The 11,113-nt window shown below is 59.2% G+C and overlaps 1 protein-coding gene across 1 annotated transcript; it reads left to right on the forward strand.

The window, feature by feature from the left end:
* The first annotated feature begins 2,559 nt into the window (after nucleotides 1-2,559).
* On the forward strand, nucleotides 2,560-9,899 carry WNT1 (Wnt family member 1). The gene is made up of 4 exons (XM_038378495.2): nucleotides 2,560-2,660; nucleotides 4,340-4,593; nucleotides 6,493-6,758; nucleotides 8,367-9,899. The coding sequence occupies exons 1-4, from the start codon at nucleotides 2,560-2,562 to the stop codon at nucleotides 8,853-8,855; spliced, it is 1,110 nt and encodes a 369-aa protein (XP_038234423.1). The 3' UTR covers nucleotides 8,856-9,899.
* The last annotated feature ends 1,214 nt before the right edge of the window (nucleotides 9,900-11,113 follow it).

The raw sequence follows: 11,113 nt of genomic DNA on the forward strand, positions 1-11,113 counted from the left end.
CCCAATCTAGCTGTGCCGAGGAGACCAGTCATTACGCTCATAAAGGGCCCGATCCGGCTGCTCTTGAGACCAAGGAAGGTGGTGGTGGTGGTGAGGCACCTTGATTCTGAAGCAGGGACAAATGCCCACATCGGATTAGCTGAGACCCACAAACCTGGACAGAGGAGCCAGGGGTTGCGAGCTGGACCGTGGCCCGTAAGGCCAAGGAGCCCAACAACAGGACAAGGCTAACGGCATCCAGGCTCACCCTGTTTTCTCTCCTCTCTTCAGCGCCTGCCCCTCCCACTCATCATGCCCCTTAGCCCTCTGGGGGAACCCATTGGGGTGGACATGTCCTGCCCTGCGGGGGTGAGACTCATGACATACAAACCCTATTGCTGATGGGACTCCAGCTGCTTGCACACGTCCCGCTAGCTCTGGGTTTGGGGCACGGGGGCAGTGCTACAGGTTGCCTGCCCATCTGTGTGTGTGTGCCATCATAGCCCTGCTCCCACCCGGCCCCTCCGAGGTGTCTAAGGGGAGGGGGTTTTGCTCTCCCCTCCTCTTCACCCCCCTGGGCCAGCTTCATTTGAGACCAAACACATCCCTGATTCAACACCACGGACGACAAGAGAGTCACTTGGGAGGAGCGTGGCCCCGGCTGGGTGTCAGTCCCAAGGTGAGCGTGCGTTCACACACAGCACAGGTATCATCTACAACTTACACATGGGAGACCATGGCCCTTCAGGCGGAGACCTGTGTCTATGGGCACCGCCAGAGATGGAGGAGGGTCCAGACTATTCCAGCCGGGGTCTGATCCTCGGTGGGTGACGTGGAGCCATAGGGCAAGAGCGAGCATGAGGGGGGTGCACAGCACCAGCCAGAGAGAGACGGGTCTCCAGGAGAGGGGTGCAGGACAAGAACAAAACCTTTGGCTGCGCCTGGCTTTATCTGGCCCTTCCAGGCCCTGCTCTCCATTAGCTACTAGCGGTGGGCACTGTTCCCATGTGCCCTCTGGCCACCTGTCTGAGGCAGGGCCACGCAGGGTCCCAGCCCGGCCACAGGGATTGTCCCCAATGCCAACGTTTGATTCATTTCTTTTCCCCTTAGGCAAACCCCACAATGCTTCTCTCTCCAGCCCGGAGCTCCCGTTCGGGGAGGTCTCGGAAGATGGGATGGAAAACCCCAGCTCCAGCGCATTAGCTGCTGTGTCGTTAATTTGCTACATCTGGTTGCCGGGGATGGGACTTGCTCAGTTTTTATCTCCCCAAGCTTCTGCCTCGAGCGCCAGCCCCATGTGGTGAAAGGACACAGTAAATACTGCCAAGCCAAGCACACACGCAGGATGACGTCTGGCAAAGAGCAGCCAAGAGGGGAGCGGAATCAGAGTGGGAACGAAGCTGCCACAGAAGCCTCAGGAGCATTCGGAAGCCAAATGTGGCCACTGGAGCCCCAAGCGTTGCTGTGAGCGCAGCAGTCCCGGAGAGACGGGCAGCATGAAGCAGCAGGACCCCACCAGCAGGCCATGGCACGGCTGATCCCCAGCCAGTCTCAGCAGGGGGACCTGGACCCAGCCCGGAGCCCCCTTCTCCTGCTGGGGGATCTTAGCTCTGGCCCCCCTCCCCGGCACCCCTCACCTCTGGACTCCGATTTCCCTTGGGATAGTGTCAAACCTTTTCGCCAAACTCTCCTGCTTCTAAGGTCATGGTTGCTTTGGGGGCCTCTGGGGGAAAACGAGTTGGAAGAAACCTCCCGGACTCAGCCAGGAGCTGGCTAGGAGAGGGGCAGGGGGGTGGGGTGGGGTGAGGCCTGTGAGTGACAGACACAAACATTCGTCCCCTTGATCTGGATTTGCTCCCATGCAGAGAAGGGTTTTGGAGGAACCGATGGATTTACAGAGCCCGGACACTTGAAAGAATTAATCTCAACCCAAGTGATGGACAGTCAGATGGCCAGATAGCCCCGGTGCGGGCTGCCCCGTAAGAAGTGATGCGTCTCTTCCACTTCCCATTGTTAGCGTGAGAACACAGCCTGGATCCTACACAGATGTACCGTTCCACAGAGACCCACCTCACTGCCTCTATAAGAAGGAAGGGGCTCTCTGAGGCATTGGAGATGGCTGGAGGATGCTAAGCACTCAACAGCAGCCGTAGACCATCAAACTTTTTCCCCTAGTGGTTTAATTCCTCTCTGGGGGAATCATCTCTAAGAGGCTGCCAGAAACCAGAAGATTGGAGCCTTTCCTCCAGCATTTTCATATTTCTGAGGATGCCAACACTACTGCAAACTCAACTGTGACATGACTTTTTATTTAGATGCTATTTTTAGGATTTGAGTTTCTATACATATATTTCTATATTTATAAATCTATAGATTTCTATACAGCCATATCCACAGACACCCCATCTTTCTTGCGCTCTGTGTGGATGTGGATATAGCTATCGAGAGATAAACGATTAAGCCAAAGAATTTGTTGTAGGATTCTCCTTGCAACAAGACTTTCTAGATCTATAATTTTTTGTGTCCAGACAAACTACTCTCGGGAAGTTTTATACGAGCCACTGCCCTGCTGCCAAAACAATGAGACCTGTGGCATTAATTTTAGGGTTTAAGACATTGTGGGTTTTGGCATTTTCGTCTCTTTCCAACACTCTGGCGGTGAATAACAGTGGGAGATGGTGGTAAGTCTCTGCTTTTGCCTTTATATCCATTTCAGGAATCCTTGCTCTGTTCATTCTCCTTTTGCGAATAGAACAGCCGTGGAGGGAGAGAGAAATCCAGCAGACAAGTGCAGAGAGGGGGCTGCTCTCAGGGCAGGAGGGAATGCAGCTGCTCTCCACAGCATCTGGAGATGGCTGGGGAGAAATTTCAAGAACTCAGGTGTTTGCTTCTAAGGATGAAAGAATAATGATACTCTGTGTTGATGAGAAAAGGCACCGTCCAAGGGGCTTGGACCCAGGGTGTTTCATCCAACCCCTGCACACCTGGCCCCTCCTGTCTTTTTTCTTTTTCCTGTAGACAGATTTTTATATTTACAACCAAATTTGTTTTCCCTTCGCTGTGCTTCTCTGTCCATTGTGGGGTGGGGTGGGGGGGCAGTTGCTGATGGAACTTGCTGTAACTTCCCCACAGACACCCCGCTAAGCTAGCTAGCAACCCATTCGTCCCCATACACAGCTGTGGATGGTGCTGTACACAGACAGGCACCGGCTGATGTACACAACGTCTTGGGCTAATTCTACAGAAACAGTTTGGAGCAGGGACTGTCTTTACATTGAGTGTGTACAGTGCCGGTGCGACAGGCCCTGAGCCCATGTTAGACACTGTCACAGGAATAGTCTGGCTACACACGCTCGCTGTATAGACACCTACATACCGCCCCACACTCTCCAGTACAAACCACACCTCGGCGTGCACACCCCTCTGTGAGTGTGGACACCCATATTCACTGATGATATTAACCCATCCAGTATAGTGTGAGCAGCACAGCTGCAAGCCCTGCACTGACATTTCACGCTACATGTACACACACACACACGCACACACATCAGCTGGTATATATTGCTATGCAATAGCTTATGTATTTACACACAAAGAGACACATACCCACATTTATGACATATAATATGGGCCACAGGTGTGTGTTTGTCTGTTGTGTGTCTGTGCTTACGGTGCAGTGCCAGCATGGGCTGGAATCCTTAGCTGCAGTGTGGGATGTGTGGGGATAGATGGGCGGGGGAGTGCATTAGGTTCTGTTCTACCTCCCCACACACACACACATGCCGCTGGACGCACACTCGTGCTTGAGAGCAGTTCCCACTGGGTACTCCTAGCCCTGCCGTTGCTGGGGCGGGGGAGGGGGGGCAGTGGCAGCTCCTTCCCCTCCCTGGCCGGCTCTGGGGGTGGCTTCTCTCTCCTCTTGTTTTAATTACTGCCTAGTCCAGGCCTGTCAGGCTGATTTAGAGCTGGAGGGGGCGGGTGTTGCAGCACTTGACTGTGGAACAGGACTCTCCAGAGCGCAGCCGAGCAGGACTTGGAGCCACCTGGAGCCGGCACCCTGCGTCCTGGCATCCCAGGGCTGGGAACCCAGGGCTCTGCCCATACCTGGAGTCTGCCACTGGTGCCGTGTCTGAGCCTTTCCCTCACCCACGCACTGGCTGAATGCCCTGGTTAGGGCAGGTGTTCTACTCCTTGGATCTGGGAGGGGAGTGAGGTTAAGTGGTCAGAGCAGGGGGCTGGGAGCCAGGACCCCAAGTGTCCCATTGACCCGAATGTTGCTCTGGCCAGGGGCTGCGCTGCTCACTGCTGCTCGGTTGGGCTTGCGACGTGGCGCCTTATCCCCTGCCCCCACTGTCCACAGGGGCATCATCAACGTGGCCTCGTCCACCAACCTGCTGACGGACTCCAAGAACGTGCAGCTGGTGCTGGACCCCAGCCTGCAGCTGCTGAGCCGCAAGCAGCGCAGGCTGATCCGCCAGAGCCCCGGGATCCTGCACAGCATCAGCAGCGGCCTGCAGGGCGCCATCAAGGAGTGCAAGTGGCAGTTCCGCAACCGCCGCTGGAACTGCCCCACCACCCAGGGGCCCCACATCTTCGGCAAGATCGTCAACCGGGGTGAGGCTGCAGGGGGCTCTCGGCGGGGAGCGGGGGTCAGAGGAGGGGGGGCAGCAGGGGTCAGAGCAGGGGGAAGTGGGGGTCAGAGCGGGGGGGAGCAGGGGTCAGAGCAGGGGGTGTAAGCGGGGGTCAGAGCGGGGGGGAAGCGGGGGTCAGAGCGGGGGCCCCCAGCAGTGACCTTGGCCGAGACGAGGGGGAAACTGAGGCAGAGCAGACACACCCAGGAAGGGACTCCATGTACCAAATGGCCCTCTCCCACCAGGTGCTGAGGGCCCCTCCCACTGCATGCCATGCCTCGTGGGTCACATGCCCCCCCATTCATTGTGTCCCCTCCCATCCCCCGTGTCACACAATTGGCCAGATGAGTGATGTGTTTGTCACCTCTCCTTCCCTGATTGGACGAGCTCCCCTGCCTAGGCCTGCCCAGGGGATTCCCCTCCCAGTGGAGCTGGCTCTGGAATGCCCTGGGCTGGCAGCAGGGCCTCAGGCCCACACGCCCAGAGCAGCCCCTGGCCGTCCAGTGGGTCACGTCCTCTGCTCAGGGGGTGCCTGCCTCAGCCCCGGTGATGCTTCGTTCAGTGCTTTTAAAAACGCCTTTCCAAACTACGGCCTCGTGCCCTAGTGGATGCGCCTGAACTGGGCCCCCCGGACTCCTGGGCTCCATCCCGGCTCTGCCACCTTCCCCTCCCGCCCCTCGCCTAGACTGGGAGCTCCCTGAGCAGGGCCAGTGTTTGTGCAGCACCTGGCGCGACGGGCCCAAGGCCACGATAACACCATTGCCCCTCTGTGGCATGTGGGGGAACTCGGTCGCACCCCCACACAAAGGGCAGAGCTAGTGTCACCTCTGCCAGGGTGAAAGAGCCGCTGACCCCGGGGGGAAGAGGGGCTGTTGGGCTCCTTTCTAAGGCAGAAATCCCGCCCTGCGAACCGGCTCCCCTGGCCTCTGCATTTCTGGGTCGTTTTCTCTCCCTCTCACAAACACATGGGTCCCCGGGGACCTGGGACCCAGCCAGCTTCAGCAGGAGGAAAACAAACAAGCAAAGGCCGGGCTTTGTCTGGGGAAGCTGGGGTGACCCCTCCCCCCCGGAGCACCTGGGGGGCCAGGCACAGACCTCTGCCATACCCAGGCTGGCCAGTCAGGTGCTCCCCGGACGCTGGGTCTCCCCCACAAGCCCAGCATGCTCCCCTGTAATTGCCTGCATGCCCCCTCCATCCTGCCCCTCCCCACCCAGCTCCCTGCTGCAATCCCCCGTGATGGCTGCAGCCCCTCCCCCCAAAGCCAAGCTTGTAATCACCTCACTTGCACAGGGACCCCCGCCTCGCCCCAGCCCCGCTTCCTGTGGATCCACAGCAAGAGCTGCCACTTCCTGCCACCTGCCCCTTCCACCTGGCAGCCAGGAGGCTCCCCCTCACTTCCCCCTCACCACCACTAGGGGGAGCCAGGAGCTCAGGATGCAAAGGCACCTGGCGGCAGGTGGAAACACACCTTTCATTTCCCCCTTCACCTCTAGAGGGAGCTTCCCCGAGCTGGTACCAGGTGCGTTACCTGCGCTGCCCAGACACAGGCGAGCCAGCCCCACGGTACCGCTGGGAGACAAAGTGACCCAGGCCTTGCCTGGCCTGGCCCAGCCCCCACACTCCCCGCCCGCCCCTGGAGTGAGCCCCTGTCCTCTCTGCCCCCCCTCGCCCCCCCAGCCGGGCTGCCTTTTGCAAAGGGCCTGCTGCTGCCTGGGTGGCCAGTGTCTTGGGTGCCCTGCCAGAGTCATCTGGGGCCTCTGTAGCTCCTGCCCAGCTCCCGGCTGGCTGCAGCACCAGTGGGCCGGGACTGTGCCCCGGGGCAGTCCACGTCAGCCCGCACGCCGTGCCGGTGCCCTGAATGCTTTGGTTCCCTGCCCCCAGGCTGTCGGGAGACGGCGTTCATCTTCGCCATCACCAGCGCCGGCGTCACCCACTCCGTGGCCCGGTCCTGCTCCGAGGGCTCCATCGAGTCCTGCACTTGTGACTATCGGCGCCGCGGCCCAGGGGGCCCCGACTGGCACTGGGGGGGCTGCAGCGACAACGTCGACTTCGGCCGGGTCTTCGGGCGCGAGTTCGTGGATTCCAACGAGAAGGGGCGGGACCTGCGCTTCCTGATGAACCTGCACAACAACGAGGCGGGACGGATGGTGAGGCGTGTGTGAGTGTGTATGAGTGAGCGTACGGGCATGTGGGGGTGCGCAAGCGTGGGGTGGGGAGACTGTGTGTGCATGTCTGTGCATGTGCATGTGTCTGTGTGTGCATGTCCATGAATGTGTGTCAGTGCATGTCCGTGCATGTGCATGTGTGTGCATGTCCATGTGTGTATGTGTGCATGTCTCTGCGTGTGCATGTGTGTGTGCATGTCTGTGCATGTCCATATGTGTGCATGTGTACATGTCCATGCATGTGCATGCATGTGCATACGTGTGTGTGTGCGTGCATCTCTGTGCATGTCCATGCATGTGCATGTGTGTGTGTGCATGTCCATGTGTGTGTGTGCATGTCTCTGCGTGTGCATGTCTGTGCATGTCCATACGTGTGCATGTGTACATGTCCATGCATGTGCGTATGTGTGTGTGTGTGTGCGCATCTCTGTGCATGTCTGTGATGTGTGTGTGTATGTCCGTGCATGTCCGTGTGTGTGTGTGCGCGCATCCATGCATATCATTGCATGTCTGTGCATGTGTGTGTGTGTGCATGCGTGTCTATCCGTGCATGTCAGTGCATTCGTGCATGTGTGCATGTCTGTGCATGTGTGCATGTGCATGCACATGTGTGTCCATGCATGTCAGTGCATGTGTGCATGTGTGCATGTCCATGAGTGTATGTGCATGTGCATGTGTGTGTGTCCGTGCATGTCAGTGCATGTGTGCGCTGTGAGAGGAGCGTCATTTCTGGGGCTCTTTCCCAGCTCATGTGGTCTTGGCTTTGCAGACAGGGAGCTGATGGGCTCCAGCATTCAGAGGGCGGCTACAGGAGTCTCTGGGTGGGGTAGGTTCCTGACCTGCAGCTTCTCTTCCTGGGGGCATCAGCAGAGGGCCCAGGGTTGCTGCAGCCTCTGAGCAGAGAGGCAGAGGGCAGGGGGGTGTGCAGAGGAAAAATGCGCCCTGTGCAGCATCCAAAGGGGACCGAGAGACCTGGAGGGACCCATTCCACCCTCCTAGCCCGCTGCGAACTCCCAGCTCAGGGGGTGGGGATGCGGGACCGATCAAAGGGGAGGAGGGAGAGCGGGAGCCTGGTGAAGGGAGGGTGGAGACGTGATGGGTAGAGCAGGGTTGGGGCAGAGCTGGGACACGCCAGCTCTGACCGGCGAAGCCAGGGCTCCTCGTCCAGGCGTGCTGCTGTGCGTGGCCCTGCCAGCATCCAGCACATGTGGGAGGAAATGATGCCAGGTCCTCTAATTGCAGTAAAACCCCACTGGAAAGAAGTCCTGGGAGCCTCCGCGGGCTGCCTCGGCTTTCCAGCGCGGGGGTGGGCGGGACGCGGCAGGGGCCGGTGTCTACAGAGTGATCCCGGCAGAACGGCTCTGCTCAGAGCAAACCGCCGGAGCTGGCTGGCCTCCCGCGGCCAGCTAGACACTGGCTAACGAGCGTTAGCGGGGAGGGCGCATGTGTAACGGAGGCCCAGGTGGGCACCGCCGTGGGGATGCTGACAGCGCTGGTGTCCCACCTGGGCACCGCTATAGGGCAGCGCCCAGTGCCAGGGCACTGCTATGAGGATTCTCACAGCACTAACCGTGCCTGCCTGTCTTGCAGACGGTCTTCTCGGAGATGCGGCAGGAGTGCAAGTGCCACGGCATGTCGGGCTCCTGCACCGTCAAGACCTGCTGGATGCGGCTCCCCACCTTGCGCACGGTGGGCGACTTCCTCAAGGACCGGTTCGATGGCGCCTCCCGCGTCATCTATGGCAACAAGGGCAGCAACCGGGCCTCACGGGTGGAGGGGCCCCACCTGGAGCCCGAGAACCCGGCCCACAAGCCTCCCTCCCCCCACGACCTCGTCTACTTCGAGAAGTCGCCCAACTTCTGCACCTACAGCGGCAAGACGGGCCCGGCGGGCACGGCCGGGCGCTTGTGCAACAGCTCCTCCCCAGCCCTGGGCGGCTGCGAGCTCCTGTGCTGTGGGAGGGGCTACCGCACACGGAGCCAGCGGGTCACCGAGCGCTGCAACTGCACCTTCCACTGGTGCTGCCACGTCAGCTGCTTGAACTGCACCAACACACAAGTGTTGCACGAGTGCTTGTGAGCTGGGGCCAGGCGGGAGGAGGGGCACAGAGGCAAAGACCTTCCCTGGGGAGGGATCAAAATCAGGGCCCCACCCCCATCCCGCCGAGCAAGGGTACCGCACCCGAGCAGCTAATGCCAGCCGGATTCTGCAGCCCCATGACGCCGGAGCCACCGCTCTTGGTAGCAGACCCGGCCCCAGAGAATGGCGAGGGCCTGGCAGACATGGGCGGGGGGGGAGGGGCATCTTCTCCAGACCCCTCTAAACTCTTCCAGGCCAGGACCACCTGCAGAGATCATCACCCACCCAGTGGTGAACCGAGTGCCCTCCCCGCCACCCCACAGGGTCTTATCCTTGGGCGCATGTGGGCAAAAAGGGCTGGATCAGCAGCCTGGATCCCTCCCCGCTCCGTGTCCTCTGCCAACGCCCCTTGCGGGAGGTGGGGGTCAGTCTCCCCGGCCCAGCTCTGACCTCTGTACTGAGCCTCAGCCTGGGACACCCAGCCCCACATTCACGCTGCTCAGTTATTCCCAGCCCCGGGCAGGATTCAGGTTAGCAGCCCAGAGACGGTGCCATCTGATGTCCCAGCCTCCCCCCTCTGCAGGGCTGGCCAGGTCAAAGGCAGCTCGGAAAGTGCCCGGTGCCCGCGATTACCCCTCGGACGTGTGTTTACAACGCTCACCAAATGCCGCTCGTTTGCTTCTTGGACTCGGAGCATTGTGCCGGGAACAGGGTAGAAAACGCTCGTCAGTCACCGTTGGCTGGTCTGGCTCGTGCGGACAGACCAAGGCTGAGAATTTGGTACGTAACGTGCACTGAAGAAGTGGTCGGAATCGCCAGTTTTGTTTTGTAAATTAAATATTTATTGTGAATGGTTTTATATCCCTTAGCACCCACCTGGCCTTGCCTTGCCAACTGGTGGGTCTCCTAGATGATCCCTCCCCTCTGCCTTCGACAAAGATTTTTTTCCCCTGGCCTTTTTGGTTTCTAATTAAAGTAAGAAGAACAATGCTTTGTTATGGATCTCATTAATAGGGGGCTAGAGACAAATAAAGGATATATTTTTATCAATCCAACGGCGTTTAATTTTTGTTGGTGGGGGTAGGGGTGGGTGCATGCCATGTCATCATTAACACCAGTGCAAAGGGCGCGGGAGACGCTGCCATACTGAGCTGGTAGCACTTTCCACGGCTGTTGCACTAGTGTAAGTGAGGACACCAGGTGTAGGGCATGAGGGACTCCAAGATCTTAGGGCCGGAGGAGACCGTTAGGATCATGCCATCCGGGCGTGTGTGTAACCCAGCCAGGGACCTTCCCCCAGCGCCACCTGCGTCCAGTCCCAAAGCTCCTGCCAGGAGAATCCACCCCAAGCCCAGGACAGCAGGTTCAAATGGTCAGTTCCCCTTGCTGGATCTTATTTGCAGTTTGAGCTGATCTTGTTGTGCAAGGAGCCTGCTGCCCACATGGATCCTCCGACATCTAGTTGGGACATACGTATTAACTGTACATCAGTAGCTAACCACAGTAGCTTGAGTGGCTATGAACCAGCTGCCACGCTCCACCCTAGAGATGGGTGCATTTTCCCTGCCCCAGTACTCCTCTCAGCCTCCTGCAGAGGATGCTCACACTCCGCTGCGTCAGCGGGCCAAGCTGGGCTTTATTTCCCTTCTGGGAGGCTCAGGCCAGAACCCTGGCTGGGTGCAAGCTGGGATGACTCTGGAATTGGTCTGGATCCTTATCTTACACCAGAGTCAGCCTGCAATCCTTGCCCCAGGCCCGCTGCCCGACAATGCCTGACCGTGAGTGAGCTCCATCACTCAGAGCTCTGCCTGTCATGTGCCCCGAGGTTTGGTGCAGGACACGGAAGGTGCAGATCCCTGAGACCACAGCTCCCGAGAAGCGTGGTTCCCCCCATCCCGGCAGCTGATCTGGGATCTGGCTACACCATGGTCTGAGAGCGGGAGCAGGCCCGAGGTGGCAATTCCCCTGCTCTCGCCCTGGCACACTTTGCTCCCCACCTGGTTTGGGGTTTCAGGATCTTCAGCGAGTGTTGGGAGCCGGGAGCCTCAAACTCACAGCTCGCTTCTGAGGAGGAGAAAGCAAATCCCAAGCCCCTCCCCGCGTCGAGTGGGATCAGCTAGAGAACGAACCTCCCGCCAGAGCCGGTGCTAAGTGGAAGCAGGCGACGAGCTGGGGAACTGCCCGGCTTTCATGTTTGGGTGGGGTCTGGGGTGAGCCACCGATCGCACCCCTTGCGGTTGAACAGGGAGGCCCAACTG

This window comes from Dermochelys coriacea, chromosome 20 (genome assembly GCF_009764565.3).
Source record: "Dermochelys coriacea isolate rDerCor1 chromosome 20, rDerCor1.pri.v4, whole genome shotgun sequence".
Classification (NCBI taxonomy): domain Eukaryota; kingdom Metazoa; phylum Chordata; order Testudines; family Dermochelyidae; genus Dermochelys; species Dermochelys coriacea.

What these genes read in the sequence shown, in the direction of transcription:
- WNT1 (XM_038378495.2), top strand. Translation starts at nt 2,560, where the DNA reads ATGAGACCTGTGGCATTAATTTTAGGGTTTAAGACATTGTGGGTTTTG. An exon ending in AATAACAGTGGGAGATGGTG is followed by an intron (nt 2,661 to 4,339) that starts GTAAGTCTCTGC and finishes CACTGTCCACAG; the next exon opens with GGGCATCATCAACGTGGCCT. An exon ending in CGGCAAGATCGTCAACCGGG is followed by an intron (nt 4,594 to 6,492) that starts GTGAGGCTGCAG and finishes CCCTGCCCCCAG; the next exon opens with GCTGTCGGGAGACGGCGTTC.